We start from the raw sequence: 23,991 nt of genomic DNA on the forward strand, positions 1-23,991 counted from the left end.
TATGTATGCTTTCTTCTCTGTCGAGTGCACTTGTCAGGTATTAACACAGTCACTGTGTTAATGAAAGTCTCACTTTGACTAGTGTTCAAATCATAATTTTCTCATCCTTTTACCATTAACGGCTCTATGGAGATACAGTTCACATAACATACAATTCACTTATTTGAAGTGCACAGCTGAGTGGTTATCTGTAGATCCACAAATATGTGCAACTGTCACCACCGTCATTTTTTTTGCCATGTATCATGTGGCTTGTGGGATTCTCAGTTCCCCAGTCAGGGACTGAACCCAGATGCAGCAGTGAAAGCCCGAAATCCTCATCACCAGGGAACTCCCTACCACAGTCAATTTTAGAAAATCTTCACCATCTCAAGAAGAAAGCCTGTACTCTGGAACTCTCGCCTCCTGCCCACCAACCCCCGCTACTGCTCCAGTCCTAAACCACTACTAAGCTGCTTTCTGCTCTTACAGATTTCCCTAGTCTGGACACTTCATATGATTGGAATCTTCTAATACGTGGTCTTCTGTGACTGCCTTCCACTCAGCACAATATTTTAAAGATTCATTCACATTGCACCATGTATCGGTAATTTGATTTCTTTTTAACTAGCAAGTACTGTTCCACCGCGTGAATGTCACATTTTGTTTATTTGACAGCTGATGGACAGCTGCACTATTTTCACCTTTTGTCCATTATGAATAATGCTATAAACATTTGTTTATAAGTTTTTTGTATGGACAGATGCTTTCATTTCTCTTGGGTGTGTAGACATGTGTGTGTATGCAAATGGGTCACATGACAACTCTGTATTTATTTGAGAAATGGCCAAACTGTTTCCCACCTTGTCTGTACAGTTTCACAATCCCAGCAATGAGGGTTCCAATTTCTCCACAGCCTTGCCAGCACTTACTATCTGACTCTGATTCTAGCTATCCCAGCATGAAGAGGTGTCTGACACGGTTTTTTTTGGCCACACTGGGTCTTCACTGAGGCGCATGGGGGCTTCTCTAGTTGCAGCGTGAGGGCTTAGCCGCCCCATGGCACGTGGGATCTTAGTACCCTGACCAGGGATTGAACCCAGGTCCCCTGCATTGGAAGGTGGAGTCTTAACCACTGGACTGTGTCACGGAAGCTGCTGACATGGTTTTTGATCTGTGTTTTTCCAATGACTAATGATGTCAAGCATCTTTTCATGTACTTATTGGCTATTTGTAGATCTTCCTTGAAGAAATGTCTATTCAAATCCTTTGCCATTTAAAAACTGATTTTAAATGCCAGAGAGGGTGTAGAGAAAAGAGAGCCTTCCTACACTGTTGGTGGAAATTTAAATTGGTACAGCCACTACGGAAAACAGTATGGAGGCTCCTTAAATAGAGTTACCTTATGATCCAGCAATCCTACTCCTGGGTATATATCTGGGGAAAACTCTAATTCAAAAACTTACACACCCCTCTACGTTCACAGTGGCACAATTTACAATAGCCAAGACATGGAAGCAACCTAAATGTCCACTGACAAATGAATGGGTAAAGAAGATACAGTATATACATACAATGGAATACTATCCAGCCATAAAAAAGAATGAAATAATGTCATTTGCAGCAACATGGATGGACCTAGAGATTATCATACTAAGTAAATCAGACTTACTTAGACAAATATCATATAAGAGAAAGACAAATATCATATGATAACACAGATGCAATCTAAAAAATGATACAAATGAACCTATTTACAAAACAGATACAGGTTCACAGACACAGAAAACAAACTTACCGTTATGGGAGTTTGGCATTACCAGATACAAGTTACTACATATAAGACAGATAAACAAGGTCCTACTACGTAGTAGAGGGAACCATATTCAGTATCTTATCATAAACTATAATGGAAAAGAATATGAAAAAGAATAGATGTACAACTGAGTCATTTTGTTATACACCAGAAACTGTATAGAACCCTGTACAACTGTATTTAAAACAATAAAAAAAAAATGGATTATCTGCATTATTAAGTTCTGTATATATTCTGGATAGCACACTGTCACCAGACACGTGAGTTGTCTACACCGTCTCCCATTCTGGGCGCTGTCTTCCCACTTCCCGGACAATGCCTGGTGAGCCTGAAAGCTTTCATAATTCTGACACAGTGCAGTTTGTCTATTTTTTCTTTTGTTTCTTATGCTTTTGGTGTCACAGTAGAAAAGCCACTGCCAGATCCAAGGTCATGAAGCTTTAAAACTATGTTTTCTCCTAAAACTTTTATAGCTTTTAACTCTTTAACATTTAGGTCTTTAATCCACTCAGTTAATTTTTGTATATGGTATGAGGTAGCGGTACCAGGAACTCTTAAAAGTCTTAATTTTTTATACTGTTCTAGGTTAGTAACATTTTATCCCAATTAAGGACAATGAAATGAAAAGAGGAAGTAACAGGCCCTAAGTTTTTGAATGAGTCAGGAACTAAGAGGAAATTACTTTTAAATGCCTTTCAGGCTAACACCTGACTACACTTCTTTTCTACAGGCCCTAGGGCGTAGGGGCAAAAAGCAACGCTGATAATTGACTTCTAAAGGAGTTAAAAAGTTATATTTTTTTCCAAGGTGCACTTAATTTACTAAGCTTAAAACATGCTTTGGCTACTCTATTATACCCAAATATATCTTAAGTGAATCCTGACTCTTAAAACATTTTTAAAACAAAGCAAGACAAGAAGGCCCTTATATCATTCAGGAACTGATTTCTAGCTCAGTTTGACACAACAAGACTCTCTCACTCTCAATCTCTCTCTCTCTCTCTATATATATATATGTGATCCACACAGTCAAAGGCTTTGGCATAGTCAATAAAGCAGAAATAGATGTTTTTCTAGAACTCTCTTGCTTTTTCAATGATCCAGCGGATGTTGGCAATTTGATCTCTGGTTCCTCTGCCTTTTCTAAAACCAGCTTGAACATCTGGAAGTTCACGGTTCACGTATCGCTGAAGCCTGGCTTGGAGAATCTTGAGCATTACTTTACTAGCGTGTGAGATGAGTGCATCTGTGGAAAATTCTGAAAGAGATGGGAATACCAGAACACCTGACCTGTCTCTTGAGAAACCTGTATGCAGGTCAGGAAGCAACAGTTAGAACTGGACATGGAACAACAGACTGGTTCCAAATAGGAAAAGGAGTACATCAAGGCTGTATATTGTCACCCTGCTTATTTAACTTATATGCAGAGTACATCATGAGAAACGCTGGGCTGGAAGAAGTACAAGCTGGAATCAAGATTGCTGGGAGAAATATCAAGAAACCTCAGATATGCAGATGATACCACCTTTATGGCAGAAAGCGAAGAAGAACTAAAGAGCCTCTTGATGAAAGTGAAAGAGGAGAGTGAAAAAGTTGGCTTAAAGCTCATCGTTTAGAAAACTAAGATCATGGCATCTGGTCCCATCATTTCATGGGAAATAGATGGGGAAACAGTGGAAACAGTGTCAGGCTTTATTTTTTGGGGTCTCCAAAATCACTGCTGATGGTGATTGCAGCCATGAAATTAAAAGACGCTTACTCCTTGGAAGGAAGGTCATGACCAACCTAGATAGCGTATTTAAAAGCAGAGATATTACTTTGCCACAAAGGTCCGTCTGGTCAAGGCTATGGTTTTTCCAGTGGTCATGTATGGATGTGAGAGTTGGATGGTGAAGAAAGCTGAGTGCCGCAGAATTGATGCTTTTGAACTGTGGTGTTGCAGAAGACTCTTGAGAGTCCTTTGGACTGCAAGAAGATCCAACCAGTCCATATTAAAGGAGATCAGTCCTGGGTTTTCATTGGAAGGACTGATGCTGAAGCTGAAACTCCAATACTTTGGCCACCTCATGCGAAGAGTTGACTCACTGGAAAAGACCCTAATGCTGGGAAGGATTGGGGGCAGGAGGAGAAGGGGACGACAGAGGATGAGATGGTTGGATGGCATCACCTACTCGATGGACATGGGTTTGGGTAAACTCCGGGAGTTGGTGATGGACAGGGAGGCCTGGCGTGCTGCGATTCATGGGGTCGCAAAGAGTCAGACACGACTGAGCGACTGAACTGACTGACTGATATATATGTGTGTGTGTGTATATATATATATGAATGAATGACTGCTTTTAAAAGAAACATTAAATACTGGCATGGCATCATCCACAAAATAAGATCTCTAATCTTTTTGAGGTTCTCTAAAAGACATGGATGCCAGGGAACAAAGCTTTTATTGTAGTGAGTATACTACTACTATAGAAAAAGTAAGTTTAAAACAGTAATAATGGGACAGTGGCCTCACTTTGTATATATAAAGGCTTCAACAACAACATTATCATCACCACCACTCTCATCCCCACACTGAAATGGGGTTAAGGTAACTACCCTAATCAGGTCCGTGGACAGACATTTTGGAGAAGAGCCAAATATTATACAAATCTACAAACCAGAAATGAACATCCTTATTGCATTTAGCACGCGTGTCCTATTTCAGGGAAGATCAAATACCAAGGCATACAGAGTACTCACGGGAGATAGTTTCTGGATGAGGTCATGGGCAACATGGACGAGGTTCTTGTCTTCATGGAGACACTTCTGAAATTTTTTGCTCTCCTCATCTTCTAGAAGATCAAAATCTATGGCCGCATCCAGTAAGGCCTGAATCAACCCCTTCCAGGATTTCAGGGCTGGGACCTGGGGCGCGACCGCAGCACTGATGCCTGTTCCAATCACCAGCACGAGCTCCCGAGGCTTCTTAGTTTTCAGGCTTGGGAGCAGCTTCCTGAAAGGGTCAAACAAATGAGACGACTGGGAAGACCCAACAGACACGAGGCACAGAGCAAGACCATCTTAAGCCACAGTTTTCAGCTCCACTCTTGCAGTCGCAAAGACGACAAGCACGGGTCTAACGCCTTTACAAAGCAGAGTGAGCAAAAAGACCAGGGTATTGTGCCAGTGTTTGCTGAAAAACAGAGTAAAAATCCTACTGTGGGAATCCTGAAGAACCTGATGAGATCAATCTTCCCTTTCGTAGTCCTCACAACCTAAGAAAACCCACTAACATTAGGAAAAGGTCTGATTATCACAGCTCAGCTGAGTTCTGACAACTAAACTATATTTTAAATCAACATACATTTCAAAAAGACATGTTTGATTTGGACTCCAGAGAGAAAAGAACCCTCTCCAACATGAAATTCCTACCATTGAGAAATGTAAAACAGGAGACAAAAGAAAAGCCAATACAAATTTAAGCCCCAAATTTGAGAACGTTAAGATGCAAATGGGCATGACTAAAGTTGAGCATGAGATAGTCAAACATGGGAACAAATTTGCCTTTGGTTTTGTTCTAGACATCCTCAGGCAAAAAATGAAATAGTGGCCAACAGAATTCTGAAAACACAAGAGCCTTACAGACCTAAATAAAGAAATAACTATTCAACGGACATGATGCAAGGTGGAAAACCTTGCTTTCTTCCCGTGATAAGCTCTGCGTTCTATCCTGACTTCTGTGTGAGGCAGCACGGGTGCAAGTTTTTGTGTTTTGTTTCTCCACGCCCCTTCATCCTGAAACCGTATTATTAATAAAACCTGTTTGAAATATGTTTATGCACTTTAGTTTTTGCTGACGGCATGTGTTTTCTTAAGAAATTGCCCTTCTCAGCCTTTTGTCTAAATAATGAAATGAACAGAAAAATGATCTGTATGCTGGCATTAATACAAGAAAGGAACAGGGCTTTTAGCCTTGAGAAACCTGGTTTTGAAATCTGGTTTTCTATCTCTAGAACTGCCTTCCTTACTCCCAACTTCATGAAAAACTCATCAAGCACCACACACAATGGAGTCCTTGACTGCAAAAGCTTTGTCTGTTGGGGAAGACTGGTAATAGAGGTTAGAAGCAAACAATGAAAAGTGCGCTTCAGTTCGAGGGGATCAAGGAAGTGAAGCAGACACAAACATATACTTAAGAAAATTTCTAGAAGGATTTATAAGAACTGGACACAGTGGTTAACTCTGGGGATTGGGGAGAACAAGGACTTTTGCTTTGAACCTGAATGTGCTGTACTATTTGAATTCTTTACCTCAGACATTATAGATTTGAGGTATGATTTTTCCAAATTTAAGATTTCCGGTTACAAAGAAAAAATATAACAGTTGTTTCATTTTCAGCTCTTCCTAAAACACTAAATAACAGTAATTTTTAAAGAAGGCATATGTTCACAAAAAGTCAAACAGGAAAAGATAACAGAAATAGGAAAAGTAGACAAACTAGGTCAACAGAGCTTAGAAGCTGTCAAGTAAGAGCTAAGTCCCTAGGGTAGAAGCTTGGGGATGTTCGGGTACAACAGAAGGCAGAGGGTCAATTCACTGCAAGGCTGTGTCAGACGTGGTTAGAACTCCAGGAAGGGAGGCCTATCTTCTAGGGAGGTTTGACCGGAGGCTTCTATATCTGAGAACACAGAGCCCAGCTTGAGGAGATGGCTGTGTAAACTCCGTGCAAGAAATATGAGACTTTCCCTTGCCCTCCCCTCCTAAGAGAAGACTCCCAGGCGTGGACAGCCAACCTCAGACCTGTACCCCAACCCCACTGGGTCAAGAGATAGGAGGAGTCCCCTTTGGGGAAAAATGGCCCACCTGAGAGAAAAGACCCACAGAGGCCTGCCAGTGACCAAGCCCCTCATCAGAGAGTCTCCAATTGGCTTTTTAGTGTTTCCTCTTAAACAGGAGCAGAAAAATAAGGGTCGCCTTGCCTTGACCAAACAAGCCAGCAGATAGAGAGGAACTTGGGGAAGACAAGGGACAACACAGGGAAGAGAAGAAAAACTGGAAAGGAAATAGGGACCTTCTCACAGAGGTTGTTTAAAAAATGGCATCTGTGAAACAGAACAGGACGCTATAAAAAAGAAAAAAAAAAACTGGGCAAACAAAAAGACTTCTTAGAAATTAAAAATATAACAGAAATAGAAATTCATAAGGTGGGAGATACAACTGAGAAAATCTTTGAGAAAGGAGACTGATGAAAACAAAAGTGACAGAAAACTATAAGAAAATTAGAGCCTTATCCAGAAGGTCCAGCGTCTAAATACCCAGAGTTCTACCAAGACAAAACAGAACAGAACTATAAAGGAAATTATCAAATAAGTAACACAGGAAAATGTTTCCAAAGTGAAATCACCAGTAGTCTGCTTAAAAGAGATATCTGATACCCAGATTCATATGAAATTTCAGACTACAGAGAAAAAAATAACCATCCTTATGAGCGTCTAATGAGAAAAGAAAAAGAGGTCATATGTTACAAAGGACTGGAAATTAGATCAGAGTGGCTATTTTGGCAGGAACACTTAGATGTTAGCAGAGGATGGACAACGATCTCACAACTCTAAGGAAAATGATTCTGTACCTAAAGTTTTCTACTCAGCCAAATCATCAAATCAATGTTAAGAGTACAGTAAGACATTGTCAAATGTTTCCCCGAACTTTTTTCCTCTGAAGTCTTACTAAAGAAGCTGATGAGACATTTTTCAGCAAAATGAAGGCATACACTGAAAAGGACGATCCAGGAAACAGAGGATCCAACACAGGAGAGATGTGAAAGGAATTCTCAGGGTGACAGGAAAGGAAATGGCAGAGAGCTAGCTGCAAGGTGGCAGGCTGGGAACACAACTGTCAGAGGGAAGAGTCCACAGAACCATTTTCAGCTGGTACGTCACTGGCGTGGGTCAGTGGATTAGGAGGTTTACTATTCTGTCACAGTCTAAGTTTAAATTAACAGGCTCAAAGAAAACAAAGCAAGCCAAAAAAAATGGACACTTAATAAACAGGAGGAAAAAAACAGACAAGAAACGTAATCATCACATATTAGGCTCAGCTATGAATACTATTTATACAGTCATACAATGTAAATATCAAACTGAAAACTGTGATATAAAACATATGAGGAGGTTGTGGGCAGAGTCTTTGGTGTGTGTGTTGTGGGGAGAGGCTTGGGGTTGGGGTGTGTGTGTGTGTGTGGGTGTGTGTGGGTGTGTGGGTGTGTGCTGGGAGCTATGAGGGGAGGATTCATGACAGCAAACCTAATCCTTATTTTCCATAATTAGAAATAGATAAAACCAAAAACTAAAAAAAACAGCAGTAAACACAGAGCATTAAAAATCTAGATGCAAACGAGAAGAAACAGACAAAGCTGAAAGTGATTAACTCCAAGGAGGACTGAGGCACTACAAGCCTTGAAGAACTGACTTAAAATCATATACATTTCTGACCTTGATAAAAATAAAAATTCAGTGCAAAATAAAAACAGTTGGACTTTTATATGAAGGCCAGTATTTTCTTTTTCTCTTTTTGAAGGCCAGTATTAATTAGTGAAGGCAACTGGGATGCAGGGCAAGTTCATCATTTTTCATCGGCTACCACCAATGGTGGTCTGCTCTGCTCCTCAGACGCCTTTCCCTTGTTTACCTGGGCTTCTTGGTGGGGGGTGCGCCATCACTGAAGAACCCCAAAATCTTGTCTATATCCGAGGCCTGGCTCCCTGTAGAAGCCATCCAGTTTCTAAAATAGATTAAACACCATGGACCACAATTAGATGTGTAAAGTACATCATTCAAAAGAGCACATGCATTAAATAGTTTTTAATAAGCTGTACATCCTGAAAGCAATTTAGAGGTATAACTGGCTTAACAGAAACTCATTAATCAATGAGTGTCCCAAACTTATGGAATTAAATTCATCCAAAAGAAAGTGACCTTGAAATAGGGTTTTGAAGCTCTATACTGTTATCTGACATATATAGCTAAATATATGTTCTGAAGGCTCCCCCACACGGCCCAACCCTGCTCCAAAAACAAACAGAACAGAACCAAACCATCATCAGCTCATGTCAATCATTGGCCATCACTTTGTGGAACCTAAGAAATACTTGCTATTCTACCTTGAGACAGGTCTGGGGAAGACCTACGGGAAAACCCATGGGTGATTGTGCTACACACCCCCAATTATTAACATCCTTTACTATCACCTAAAGAAATCACTGGATCAAGAATAGGATAATCAATACTAATTTGCTAACTGCTGGACATTCCTTGTCTCTGAACAACTGGTTTCTCACGGCGGGGAAGCATGACTCTCAAGCTAAGCATATGCTTACTCTCTTTCCTTAACAATGGCTCTATAAACATCTGTAATCTGGACAAAGTACACTCACATAAAAAATTGAGAAAGATGACTTGAGAAAGATGAAAGTAAAATATAGAGGGAAGTAATTTAATGTTTATTAAATTTTGAAGACAGACATCTTCAAAATCCAATGATTAATTCAGCTACTAAACCGGAGTTTTAACACACTCTATAATAATGCTTACCACATGCCAAACACGATTTACAAATATTAACTCATGTTATCCCCATTATCTTATGAAGTACTACTATCACCCCATTTTAGTGATGAGAAAACTGAGGCACAGGAAGCTCAACATGTGTGTGTTCAGTCACTAAGTTGGGTCTGATTCTCGGTACCGTAATTCAAACCAAGGTGGTCTGCCTCCCAGATCCGCGCTCTTAGCTGCGCTATTACAACCTAAAAACATTGTCCAAGTATTATCTTCTCATCTCCCCCCACCCCATTTTTAATATGCAGTTCAAAACCATCAAAGAAGGGAGCTCCCACATTCTAGAAATCTAAAAACTAAATCCCACATTCAGATTTAGTTGAAGTAGTTGTGATGCTTTAGAGCTGCTACGTGGCTAGGTGCTCTGCTGATACAATTAAAGCAGTCAGTTAAATTTAGGAGCTGAAGGAAATCATTTGTTTCTGGTGATAAGCATTACATGTTACAAACCTCCCAGCACCACCAATTTACCAGAACCCCAGATCAGTCCCATCATTTTCCCCTGGAAAATGTACTCATTTTGCTGGATTCTCTTTTCTGACAGATGGTCAATTCTTGGTGTCGACACCTGAATACTAAGCTTTTCCATTTTTTTCTTTACAGAGTCAACTATTCCAAAGGTTCATTCCATCTACGTAATTTATGAGAATTAAATATGGCCAACAGCTCTAGACAAGTTGTTACTGGAATGTTCTGGGTCCTTTTACTTAGGAATTAAATGCGAATTAATTCAATATGCCCATATTATATTTGATCACATACTCATTCTGTCTTCTAACATTTTTTCTTCAGTCTAAAAGATGTCTCATATGATACAATATTACATGTACACCCCAGTGACATCTAAGCATAAGGCGTATCTTATTCCTTCTAGAGTGCAATTTCAGAAAAAATAATTCTAGTTTAGCATTTACCCTAAACAATGTGCAGCTACTGCTAAAGAACTTCTAATTGTGAAAATCTTGCACAGAATTTCTAACATGCATCAACTAGTTCACACATTAATTTAAGCGATGGCCACCGGAGTTTTCATTTCAGTGGGACTTAGCAGAGGTGGAGAAAAGCTTCTCTGTCATAAGAAAACAAAGGCCAGTGTCTTCATTACTCCAATTACTGCTAAGCTACTGAGAAATCCTTCAAAGCCAACAGCGTTCAACAAAAGATGCTCATCAAATGCCAAGACAAGTAACCTTATTAACAAAACTTTTAAGGTCTAAATCCTCATATCAGATAGGATACTTTTACTTCTAAATACGTCAGCTTGGCAAGAAATAGGATGCTTATATCTGGTGGATGAAAAAGGGAAAAATTGAGGCCAGTGTTCTAGGAAAAATCCAGTAAGAGATATGGAAAAAGTATAAAAGAAAAAGGACTGGCTATATGAATGAAATTAAGATTACATAAGATAACAGTTATAGATTTGAAAATATGGAAGAATTCCAGAAGTTCCTGTTTTCATAGCATCTTGGTTCTAGAGAGACGGCAAAATATGGCTCCTTTTTCCCCAGAGGGATGAGAGTGGGGTCTCTCACCTGCTCTCCTCATGCCGATCTGGGGGTCTCCCTCTGCTTCTAGCGTGTGATCTTCAGTTCTAACGAACCACTGACACGCACAATGAACTCGTAATAATACATTTTCAGATACAAATGGATGGAATAAATAAAGAGAAAAGTTCTAATCGTGACACTTTTGCCTAGAAACAAAAGATGTACAAATGACTAGCTAGGGAGGGAGATCCTTGCTTGGTTTAAAAGATTAGTTATATTTATAGCAAGCTTTACCCTTTTCTATCTAAAAATACAAATAAATAAAACAGTGGCTGGAATAGACTGGCTTATTCCTCCAGCATAAACATAGAAAAGGGTTAACTTTGTTTTCTAAGGGAAAAGATAGTCCTTCTCTGACTTGGAAGAAACCAAGCCTCTTTGATTGTGGCTTCTGGACTAATTCCAACACATCTGTTTTTTTTAGAAACTATGGGGAGAGGAAGGAAGGAAGAGACAGGCAGTGTAAGGTACTACAAGAGGGCACCCAACAAGCTTGCGGGAAATTAGCAATTCACTAAAACAGCTTAAGGCAGTTGATGAATTCAGTTCTATTGGAGACTGCAGCCTATCCTATCCGTTTTGTATAGAACGAAGTTGCCATTCTCATCCTTCTCATTCACACAAAGAAATGGAACTGATATATAAGAACTGTATGAGGAATCTAGACAAATGGCATAGAGGAACCTATTTTCAGGGCAGGAATAGAGACAGAGACACAGACATAGAGAGAGGACATGTGGACATTGGAGGAGCGGAGATGAAACAGGAGATTGGCACTGACATACATACACTACTCGGTTTAAAGCAGGGAGCTAGTGGGAGCCCTCAGCACAGAGCAGGGAGCTTAGCTCTTGCTCTGTGACCACCTAGAGGGGTGGGACGGGGTGGGGGGCTGGGAGGGAGGTGCGGGATGGAGAGGATATATGTATACATAGGGCTGATTCACAATGTTATAGAGCAGACACTAACACAACATTGTAAAGCAACTATACTCCAATTATGTGTGTGTGTATATATATATGAACTGTATTTAGCTGTGCTTCGACTGTGATTCCTCTGTGTACCCCAGTCTTGAAGTCTTTCCTCTACCTCTGGTTAACTTAGTTTGCTCCTACTTTTATCCCTAAATTGCATGTGACCAACACCCTCTCCCTTCTGTCAGATGAGACCTGTATCACATTCATTTCCTGGAAATTTGCTTTAATACAGTCACTGATAAAATGCCAGATCGATATTACTTATTCTTGGGATTTCACCAGCAAACAATGACCAATCAATGAAAAATGTGAAAATGAACTCATAAGATATAGGGTTTCTGGAAGGACTTTCAGGATTGAGAGGTATAATCACAAATTCTAGAAAGCCTTTTAACTCAAGTCCCAAAATAAACTACACTGATATTCCAGGCTCAAGAGCTCAGATGTTGTTTATATCAGTTATTCTCGATTATAAAACCAAAGTAACACAGCATGTACAAGGAATAAAACTGTTTCAAGAAGGAGTAATGGAACATCCAAATTAAAATCTGATTTGAAGTAGAAGCTGGTGATGGAAGTCGATGGTTTTACTGTGCAAAGAATGATAACTGATAAATTCCTTCTGTGTCACTGCTTTCCCTCCTGTGAAGTTTCTGAGAAGGTACATGCTGAAAACAATGACACATGATGCTAAACAGGGAGGTTTTAAAAATATTTAATGAAAAAAATTTCCATGTCCAAGTAGTATGACTGTGCAAACTAATTTACCACAAATAACCTAGGCAATTCACTAAAAATGAGAGTAAATGAATCTTCAAGGGTAAGACTGGACACTCTAGCCAGTCCTTAAAAACTGAAGTCTTCCTCCTAATAAGGCAGTGTGAATTATGAATGGCTGTGCCCTCAACCGCTTACTTCTCATGAGAACAAAAGGACAGCGAACAGATGCAGAGTCCTTCAAGTCTGGGCGAGCCCACAAGTTGTCACCATTACAGAGGATCTCTTGGAGTTGGAATTTGACAAGTCTTCAACGGAAGACTTCCTGTCATGACTTAAACAGCACTGATTTTGAAAAACAAAAAAAATTCAAGTTGCATTTTGACATACAGCTTGGCAAATGTTATGATTAAAAACCTCAAGTGTAGCTGGATGTTAGCAGTGGTTAAGTGAACTGTCAACACCAGGTTAGACATCTCAGAGGCCCCCACTTTGTGGCCATGTAATCCACACCCCATTTCACACCAAACTGAGGACAGAACATAAGAAAGATAAACAAAGTACACCTGTCTTTGCATGGTGTCTTAAACCGACAGAATGCATTAAAAAATTGGGGTCTTATGTTTAAAACGCAATTATCAAAATACCCAATAAAGAGAGATTTAGTAACAGGCTTGTTTAAGTGCGTTCAATCTTTTCATCCTGTCACTCAGCTGCCATCAAATGTCTACAAAACACTCGCTCTTGAACTTCCCACTCAGGATGGCACTGGAACTGGAGGCCTACAGAGGTCACGGCATTTCCTTTTAAAGAAAAAGAGGCTGGGTAATTACATTTGTGGGTGATGCACACAGTTCTATTTTTTAAAAAGGAAGAAAAGGCCTTGCCAATTTTTTAAGGGCCCTTCTAACTCTCAGTTAGATTAACCTGGATCATTTTCCTTTTTTACTGCGAGATGAACATAGAATGTTTTGCCTCAGAAAGTCAAAGACCTGTGTGTCTTAGCATTTTCTTTAGTGATCATACCTTGGCTTCAACCTCATGGGAAACAAAGCTAGAAACAATGAACAGCAATTTTGGAGAGGGGACTCAAGTATGAAACAACCATGACAATGGGGAAAGGAATCAGTAAGAAAAAAGTTTAAGAAACCACAAAAGGATACTCTGAAAAATAAAATTCAGAAACACAAGAAAAGATCAGTTCTGTCTTCCCAGGTGGAGCCAGTGGTAAAGAACCCGCCTGCCAATGCAGGAGACTTAAGAACTGGGGTTCAATCCCTGGGTCGGAAAGATTCCCTGGAGGAGGGTATGGCCACCCACTCCAGTATATTCGCCTGGAGAATCCCATGGACAGAGAGGCCTGGCGGGCCACAGTCCATGGGGTCTCAAAGAGTCGGACACGACTGAGGGACTTAGCATGCACACACAGCTCGAACACCTCAAGTATCTCACTGGATAAACTAAGGCTGATTCTTTACAACTGGTACCACGCATCAGAAGCAAAGGTGATACGGAATATGCACACCAATATGACACACTTGATACGCGCGTGACTTTGACAATATTCTACTGTATCAGTCATTGATTAGGACTGGAAAGGAGCAGAACCCTGTGCCTAACCCCCTGCCCCTACCTACCCAAGGACAAAGGTCCCTGCCTACCGTTTGTAGAGAAGCTGAAGTCTCCCAGGCTTCTCTGAGTCACAAAAGGAGCAGGCTCAGGCAGGTAGAGATTAGGACAATAGAGCCACAGATGCAGTGTGGGCTGCACATTCCTGATGTGTTGTACAGACGAGACTGCAGCTGTGACGTAAATGGCTCCATCTTGAGCATTACTGAGTCTATGGCGAACGGCTCCAAGGAATGACCTTAAGAAAATGGGATTAACCCTACTGCTCATAAGCTTGTTCTGCTTGTTTATGTAAACGGACAACAGCAACTGTCAGCAACAGACCCACTTGGACATCTTCTGCTCTAAGGATACAGCACTGCATGTCAGCAGGAAGTCAGACCTTCACCCATGATCCCATAGAAACAGAATGATGTTCTCACAAGTGGGGATTTGGAAGCAGCTTTTGGCAGGAAAGAGCTCTCTGCAGGAGGCCCCTCTTAGGCCAGGCATCCCCATGCTCTACTCATCTCTGGCCTTTCAAATCTTCTGATCACAGGACACCTTGCCTAACCCTGATCTCTTGGATCTTTCTGTAGATCAAAGGAATAGAAATGAAGAATAAGTAACTAACAGATGACCAGATCTCCTCCCAAGCTTCTCCTTCAGCGTTCCCAGGAACAAACTGTGAACAGGACAGCATCTGAAGAAAGACCACAGGAATTCCCTGGTGGTCCAGTGGTTAGGATTTGGTGCTTTCACTGCCGTGGCCCAGGTTCAATCCCCAGTCAGGGAACTAAGATCCTTCAAGCTGCAGAGCAGGAGGTGGGGTGGGGTAGGGGTGAGGGTGGGGGGAGACTGCACACAGGAGGAGGAGGACTCTGATTCTCTATTTCAAGGATTAACTGAGTTTACTTCCTTTTTCCCTTTAAAAACATTCATGGCCAAGCAGAATCCTGGGAGATGGTTTTTGGAGGGACACTGAGCCTACCGTATCTGCATATTGCCAGCATTCTGATTAACAGTAATTTTCCTTTCTACCAATATCTGTCTCTCTCTCAAGTACTGATTTCTGAGCAGCCAGCAGCTGGCCCTGACTTGGAAACAGGACCTTATGAAAAGCAGTGTACCTGATTTAGGCTGTAAACTTAAGAAACACAAGGAAAATCTCACTGAGTTAAAGAACAGAAAACATAGATCATCAAATAAAAATGATAAAAGAATCGGGAGCTACTGCTCTTGAAAGAAAGAAGTGAAGTGAAGTGAAGTCGCTCAATCGTGTCCGACTCTTTGCGACCCCGTGGACTGTAGCCTACCAGGCTCCTCCGTCCATGGGATTCTCCAGGCAAGAAGAGTGGGGTGCCATTTCCTTCTCCAGGGGATCTTCCTGACCCAGGGATCGAACTGAGGTCTCCCACATTGCAGGTAGACGCTTTAACCTCTGAGCCACCAGGGAATCAACAAAGAAGGGAGGTAACCAACTCTGCTCTAAAAGTGCAGTCCCCCCACACTCGACCCAATCTTCACCTCCATCACCACCCCTCTCGGAGACAAGTGCACGAGGTACCTTTGCCAATCTCTGCTATAAAACAAAGCTTTTGGCTTTTGAAATCTATTCACGGAAGGGTAAATTTTCACCTTTTACTAAATGCTAGTTCATATGAGCTTGTGATCCAACATCAGTTTCTTATTTGAAGAAAAAGAGATTTTTTTTGTTTGTTTGCTTAGCTGCCCTATGAAATGAATTTAAGAAACTTTTCTGTTACTTAGGAATTACCTAATTCAAGTTAAGACATGAATTGGGGTATTTATAGATTACCACCTGCAGAGCGTTCACAGGATGAAAATTCTTTCCCTAATTTACTCATTTATTTTGGCTTATGAACTTTGAATTTGACTGAGAAGCCTGTTCCTAAAAGGCAGAGGAACTCCCTCCCTCCCTCCCTCCCTCTAGACCTGCAGCTTTCTCTACTCTTCCGCAAACAGGCCTGGAGCACTCTGGCCTGGGGCCTCCCTTTGTGTTGACTGTTCCTTTGGCTGGATCTCCTCACCCCACCCCCCATCAGTACAAGTTTCCAATCCTTTGCTCCGTTCAGATCTTCTCAGTGGTGCTACCCTCACCACTGTATTTAAAGCTGCAGCCTCTTCACTCCCTACACCAGCCGCTCTACAATTTCATAGCATGTACTACCCCAGCACACTAATTATATTTATTAGTAGTATAATAAAGATACTAACTGTGCTTATTAATTGCCATCTGCCTCCTCCCACTGGAATATAAACTCCTCAAAGGTAGGGATTTCAGGTTAGTTTATAAGCATCCTCAGATCCCTGAGCAGTGCCTGGCATAGGGTGGGCGAGCAAATACTTCCCGAATGAACTAACTGAAATGTAACATGTTGCTCATGATCACAATTACAAGAAAGAAATTTATTATGCAACAGACAAAGCATTTCCAATTAAAAGAAACATCCTATTACTGCTTTTAAGGCAGTCAGGACCATAAAAGGCTGACTTCTTTTTAAAATGGAACAAGTGGGAAAAGACAAATTCCTGTGAAAATTGTGTGCATGGTAAATCAACATTCAGACTATATCGCTTTTCAGATACACTAACAATCAGAACAGGGGCTGAAGGAAATCTGATTCCAGCAGGCAAAAGGATTTCAGACCTCAAGTTTCTAAGAACACTCTCCAACACTAACTGAACATTTTTAGATATATATCATCTTATTTTTATAACTCAAGTTTCTGATATCTAAGATGTAAACTGATTATTTATTTGGCTGTGCCGAGTATTAGCTGCAGCATGTGAGATCTAGTTCCCTGACCAGGGGTTGAACCCAGGTCCCCTGCACTGAGCTTGCAGAATCTTAACCACTGGACCACCAGCAAAGTCCCTAAACTGATTTTTAAGGGTGGATTCTTAATGCAAGAACTTTCTGGTAAACAACTCAAAGATGTCAGTATTTTGGGCTAAAAACATCTGTTTCTTTGTGAGCTTCCCTGGTGGACCAGTGGTTGGAGTCTGCCTTGCAGTCCAGGGGACGTAGGTTGGATCCCTAGTTGGGGAGTCAGACCCATATGCGCAGCTAAGACCCCACGTGCTGCAACTGAGACCTGACACAGCTACATAAATAATAAAAGAAAATTCTAAAAATAATCACTTACTTTTATTTACTATATTAAATCTAAAGTATTTTACAAATAAACAAGAAAGGCTTTTGCAGCAGAACGGATTTCAAAACACAAACTGGATTAAGTAATGGTTTAAAAATGACTCAATGGCTTCTCTGTATTTAATAATATGAAACTCCTCATCCTGCCGGAAAGACCTGGCCTGGCCTCTGCAGTCTTCTCGACAACCTCCCTTCCAGACCCCTGCCTTGTCCACACGGGACACATCACCTATGCCCCCGGCGCACACAGTCTTCCCTTAGAAGGGCAGGTGCTGCTTGTCCTCTGCGAGCACCTCTGCCTCCCGCTGTCCCATCCCTGAAGTCTCCCCTTCCCACAGAGGCCTCGTTTATATGTCAGCGCCTTATCTACCTTTCTTCATACTTGCCCTCAGCACAGTTTCTGTCACACAATAAGTGTTTACACAGTAGAGTAAATATTTAAATATTTGCTGAATGAATGAGTGTGTACCCACCAAGAGTTATTCAAAGTCTAATAAGAGATCAACTGATACTTTTAATTTTATGAGCTGTAAAAAAAAAAAACCAACAACAAAAACCAGGGTGACTAGGTAAAGTGTGGTATTATTTCTTTCACGCCAAATTCACTCTGTGAGGGACAGCATCACTCAGCTGTTTCAGGCTATGTTCACTCCCACATATGAACATGCTCAGCTGCTCTGCAGGAGTCTTCCTTACCTTTCGGTTTTCTTTTTCCCAACTACATGAAAAAAACACAATGATTACACAGTACCTTCGCAAAAAGTCTATAGATTGTTTTATAAAACAAAGTTACATGCAGAGAATTCTCAGTCCACTGAGGTTTCCCTCTGGCCTGGACCAAATGTATTCTGTATATGTTGGCAGAGTTTAAAATGACAGGAATTGTATTAATTACAAGGTGTTGAATTTTCATGTTAATACCTGTTAAATGCCAGGCACTGCCCTAAAACTGATACAATTATCACAGCATCCAGTTCACCTCCAACAAATACCATGTAGCATTTACAGTGAGCCAGGCATGGTTTTCTGCACTTTAGGAATGTTCACTCCTCTATGAAGGAGACACCACCATCATCCTTACATGTCGCGGATGTCACAGATAACAGAGACATTAAATAGCTTGCTAGTACTCACATGGCAGTTACACAGTAAACAAGGGACATTGACTGCAGCGTTCACGTTGTGCAGACACAAGTCAATATTGTCTCACCAAAGATGACTAACACCATGCCCTTAAGGGCCATACCTTTGAGAAGTCTCCATGTTTTAGGGGAAGTGGAGCTGTGAACATACACACACACATACACACACACACACACACACACACACACACATACATACTGGCTTGGTCAAAAAGTTCATTCAGGTTTTTCATGGTATGGGAAAACCCAAATGAACTTTCTGGCCAACCCAATAAAATACATTTGTGCTAAGTTTAGTATGCATGTATGAGGAGATTAACAGAGGAGATTAACAATTGTGTTTGAATAAGATCAAGAAAAACTTTATGGTAAATAAATATCATTGTGGTAAAATTCAATGACATCATTAGGACTCATCCTCCTTTACCCTTTGGAAGCATCTAACACGGAATTCCATTCTCATCTCCTCTGGATGCTGTGTCTTCCCAGCCTTCCTCCCATTCCTGTAGGGGAAGCTCTTCTTACTCTGCCCATTCCCTGAATGTGGATCGTCCTCAGGGCACCATCTGAGACTCTCCAGACCAATCACTTTACCCATTCCCTCCTCTCCCCACCGCATCCACTCCAGTGGCTTACCATGCCAACTAAATGCTAATGTCTCCCAAATCCGTGTCTTCAGCCAAGATTTTGCCTGTTTCAGACCCGTGAGGTACCTACTCAGAGTTTCATTATACAGCCCTTCAAAACACACACTTTTAGACAGTCCTACTCAACCTTAGAGATCAAAGCGTCGTTTGACACCCTGTTCCTTATCATGTCCTGGGTCTCTGAGCGGCAGAAATAAGCTCTGGGTGATAGGATTATTGGTGATTATTTCCTCCTTTCTGTCTCAAGCACTAATGCAAGTATTTATTGATTTTGAAAGAACTGTCCTCTACTTTAGGAAAGTTTTTGCAAGTATCTTCCCTGGATCAATTTCAGTAATCCCTTAAGAACAAGAGAATGACAGACCAACCAGAACATAGGGAAGTGGCTAAGTTGATGACTGTGTGTGCATGCTCAGTTGTGTCCCACTCTGTGACTCCATGGACTATAACAGACCAGGCTCCTCTGTCCATGGAATTTTCCAGGCACGAATACTGGTGTGGGTTGCCATGTTCTAATCCATTATGACTGTAAATTAGCCAATATTCTTTTCAGGATTTTTTTCTCTTAATAAAAATTAACAGAAAAATATTCTCTTTGATCTACAAATGAACTGAGAGATAAAAACATTGTTTATACCTGAAACTACAATCTGAAAGCTCCAGAAACAGGCTATTATCTGCTACAAGGGCCACTGGAGCTAGAAAGACTAGGTTGACTTAGAATAAATAGCTTGAAGAGCACTGCTTTGCAGAGCAGGTGGCATCAGTCTGAAACAGTAGCCAGTGAAAATAACTGAGGAGAAAAGCTGAGAGCAAAACGGGTTAGGAAGACCTAAAAACATACTTTCATAAAGAGCGAAGGAGGTCAGTGCAAGACTGAGGAGTCAGAGGGAGCAACAACAGAGGGCTGGGCAGCCTGGGTGCCAGGGGGACACTGCACAGGAGTGGGCTGAGGGTGGGGAGCACCCTTCCTTTCTGAGAAAAGGACAGGTCACATGTAGGCACCTGGGGAGTACGAAAGGGACAGTGAAGTAGAAAGAGCAAGTGATCCCACCTGGAGAGAGCTGCTGTGGGTATTTTCATTTCTAAGGAGAAAAGCCGTTTTCAGGAGGAACTTCTGGGGCAAGTGAAAGCATCCTGGTTTCATGGTGACATCAATTCAAAAAATAGTATTCTTAAGAGCTTGCCCCTGCTTCTACAGGATACATTTTCTTATATGCACGTCCCCTTCCTGGTTTGGTTTTGTTTTCAATTTTTCTTCGTTTACCTGAATGGTTTATAGAAAATTATGATGGGCCCTCTTTGTAGCTACTGTACCCATATGACAAGAATGGATAGTATGAAAAAGGATCAAAGGAAAAGAAAATATGGGGAGAAAAATCACAGAAATGATAGAAGAAAATGTCCCAGGATTGCAGGACATGAATTTTCAGAATAAAGGGATCCACTGTAGACCAAGAATTAGCAGAAGAGGAAAGACCCACACCAGGGTACACCATCATGGAACTCCAGACCACCAGGGATGGAGGGACTGTCTTCAAAGTCCCAGTGAGGGAGAAAAGAAAAACCAAACCAGCAAGACAAGGGTATGCAGAAGGGGTGTGAACCCCATGCCTCAAAAACACTTACAGACCCTGGGAAGCATAAGGACACCTTTAAAACTCTGAGAGAAAAATCACTTCTAGCTTGGGACTCTATTCCACTTTCAAACTATCAAACAAGTTTTTGGGCAAAATAAAGTCATTCAGATACTTCTTAGGATATAGGGATGTAACCAAGAAATGCGACATCATGGGAGCCAGCCCAGGAGGAGAGTAAAGGTCCATTTCTGAATGACTCTGACAGGGAGCAGTAAAGGGAGGAGGAAGAAGACTGCAGGCTCCACTAAAAAAATTGAAGTGATACATCTGAGCACACAGATGATGTTACCGATAAGAATGTGATTCATACCTTGGAGCATCTGGAAAAAAAATTAACACGGGCAAGTGATAAACCAGGCAAAGGGGAACCTACACAAGGACAAGCAGAGCAGGAGCACCTGGCTCAGCGGTGAAGGACTCGGGGCAGAGGTGCAGACACAGGGGTGCTTCCTGGGCAGGGGTGAGGGAGCGACACCGATTCCTGGGCCCCGACTCGACCTCCGCTGAGCCGAAATTCCTAGAGTGACCTGCTGTAGCTTTAAGGTACCTCAGGCGACTCTTATCAAGCATGTAGGGGAAATGCTGACCGGTACACTGGGATCAGTAAACTCGGAATTGATTTGCTTTTCTAAGTCAGTTAATAGTGCAGCTCTCCTTTTAACAGCTAATGTAAGCTATTTTCATTAAACCAAAAATATCATTAGGGCAAATGCAGCATGTTTCAAACATCAAAGATAAATACACACACACACACACACACAATTGACATCTTTTATATGGTCAATGAATCTATGACAAAGAAGATAAGAACACACAATGGGGAAAAGACATCCTTGTCAGCAAATGACTGAAACCGAACCACTTTCTTATACTGCAGACAAAGATAAACTCAAAATGGATTAAAGACTTAAATGTAAGAGCCAAACCAAGAGCTTCTAGAAGAAAACACAGGCAGATCTTTGACCTTGATCTCAGCAATTTTTTTTGGATCTGTCTCTTCAGGCAAGGGAAACAAAAGCAAAATAAACAAATGGGACTACATCAATCTTAAAAAAGTCTTTGCACAGTGAAAGAAATGATCAACAAAACAAAAAGGCAGCCTACTGAGTGGGAGAAGATACTGTATTTGCTTCACTGTATTTGCTTCAATCAGAATTAAAGTCAAGTACAGTTCCTTAAAAAAAAGATACTGTATTTGCAAACACATCAGATAAGGGTTAATACCCAAAATATACAAAGAATTCACACAACATCAAAAAAACAACCTGACTGAAAAACAGGCAGAGGACCTGAACAGACATTCTTCCAAGAAGATATACAGATGGCCAACAGGCACATGAAAAGATTCTCAACATCACTATCAGGGAAACGTAAGTCAAAACCACAATGGGATGCCATCTTGTAGTTCTCAGAATGGCTGTATCAGAACGGCAAGAAATGACAAATTTTGGTGAGAACCTGGAGAAAAGGGAATTTTTACCATGCACTGCTGGTAGGATTGTAAACTACAGAAAACTATATGGAAGTTCCTCAAAAACCTAAAAACAGAATTGCCAAATAATCCAGAGATTTCACTTCTGGGTATTCACCCAAAGAAAACAAAAATATAAATTCAGAAAGATAACACACACACCAATGTTCACTGCAGCATTATTTACAATAGCCAAAGTATGGAAGCAACCGAAGAGTCCATTGATAGGTGAATGGAATATTACTGAGCCCAGACAAAAATGAAATCATGCCACCTATGACAACATCTAGAGGGTATATTATGCTAAGTGAAATAAATCAGAGAAAGACAAATACCGTATTATTTCACTGATACATGCAATTTAAAAAAACTAAAATGAATCAGCCACAGGGATGTAATACACAACATGAGGAATATGGTCAATAACAGTCTAGTAACTTTGTATGGGGACAGATGGGTACTAGACTTATTGTGGTGATTTCATAAAATATGCAAATATCAAATCAGCATGTAGCCCACCTGAAACTAACATAATGCTTGCATATATTGCAATTTAAAAAGCCATTTTTGACTCATTGTGAAATTTTCAAATGATAACAGAAAACAGGTTTCTTCAACTTAAGTAACCATCTGTTGCAAAGACCTTCCTGAATTTCTTCAGGGATCTTCCTATTCTTTGGCTTTTATCAAGAGCATTGAATAGTCCCTTAATTTTCCATCATCCATGTACGGGAAACACAGTTTCCAGGTTCACCCTTCCAGTGTATATTCCTTTTGCCGTAAGACACTTGGTCATCTTCATTTACACAAATGCCACAAAACACACAGCTCTTAAGATGTTGAAAATGCTCCAATGTAACATTCCTGTTTTACACTCATGAAATGCTAATAATCTGAGTACCCACTACACACTAGGAACTAGACATATTTATCTTCTTGCTCATCACAACAATTTTACTAAGTTAGTATTGCACATATGAAGAAACTGAGGTTGAGAGGATTAAATGCTTGTAAATAATAAAGTACAAGATGCAAACCCCGGTCTGTTTTAGAAGCTCATGTTGTTTCTAAAATATCACAACAGGCTCATTTCCTGCAAGTTCTGGAATTTCAGTGATCATCTAGTTGTTCACTCTGTCCCCTTTTCTAATGAGAAATTTAGGGTCCAAAACTTTGAAGTGATTCCCCTAAATGGCAGAATTAGACCAAATTCCTCAGCTCTTGACTCCTACTCTATTTTTATTACACAAATCTATGCACCTTTTGCTATACTAGGTGCTGGACAGAGCTAGCATTTATTATTAACTCTGTGCAGGGCTCTCCTGGGCTCTAACCTGCACTGACGCACTCAGTCCTCATGGCAGTCCTAGGGTATATATTGATTCCATTTGACAGGATGAAGAAACTAAAGTGAGAGAGGTTAAGTAAATTGCACACGGTTATACAGCTAGCACGCGGCTGAGCTGGGTCTGAAACCCAGTCTGTCTGACTCCGAAGTGCAAGCTCTTAGCATCCGCAAGGTTGACAGTCCACATTATCTCTTCTGAATGCCCATATGGTTTTAGTCTTCTAATTAAAAGTGTACACACAACGGGTGGACCCTTCTTGAATCTGGATGATTCAAACAAATGAACTGTTAGGAAGTGAAACCAACAGGAAAATCTGTGCACTGACT

The 23,991-nt window shown here is 40.9% G+C and overlaps 1 protein-coding gene across 8 annotated transcripts in view; it reads right to left on the bottom strand.

Moving 5' to 3' along the window:
* SIRAL1 (SIR2 antiphage like 1) overlaps positions 1-23,991 on the bottom strand; it is a 44,937-nt gene that overhangs the window by 16,209 nt on the left and 4,737 nt on the right. For all 8 annotated transcript variants that reach the window (XM_081535031.1, XM_081535029.1, XM_081535028.1 and 5 more), the window contains 2 exons: positions 8,461-8,553; positions 4,534-4,786 (listed from right to left, as the gene is read on the bottom strand). In XM_081535031.1, the coding sequence (XP_081391157.1) occupies positions 4,534-4,786; positions 8,461-8,546 (339 nt within the window). In that variant the 5' untranslated portion in view covers positions 8,547-8,553. The remainder of the gene's footprint in view (positions 1-4,533; positions 4,787-8,460; positions 8,554-23,991) is intronic.

The sequence above is a fragment of the Giraffa tippelskirchi genome, chromosome 10 (assembly GCF_054371585.1).
Source record: "Giraffa tippelskirchi isolate mGirTip1 chromosome 10, T2T-mGirTip1v1.2.pri, whole genome shotgun sequence".
NCBI lineage: Eukaryota > Metazoa > Chordata > Mammalia > Artiodactyla > Giraffidae > Giraffa > Giraffa tippelskirchi.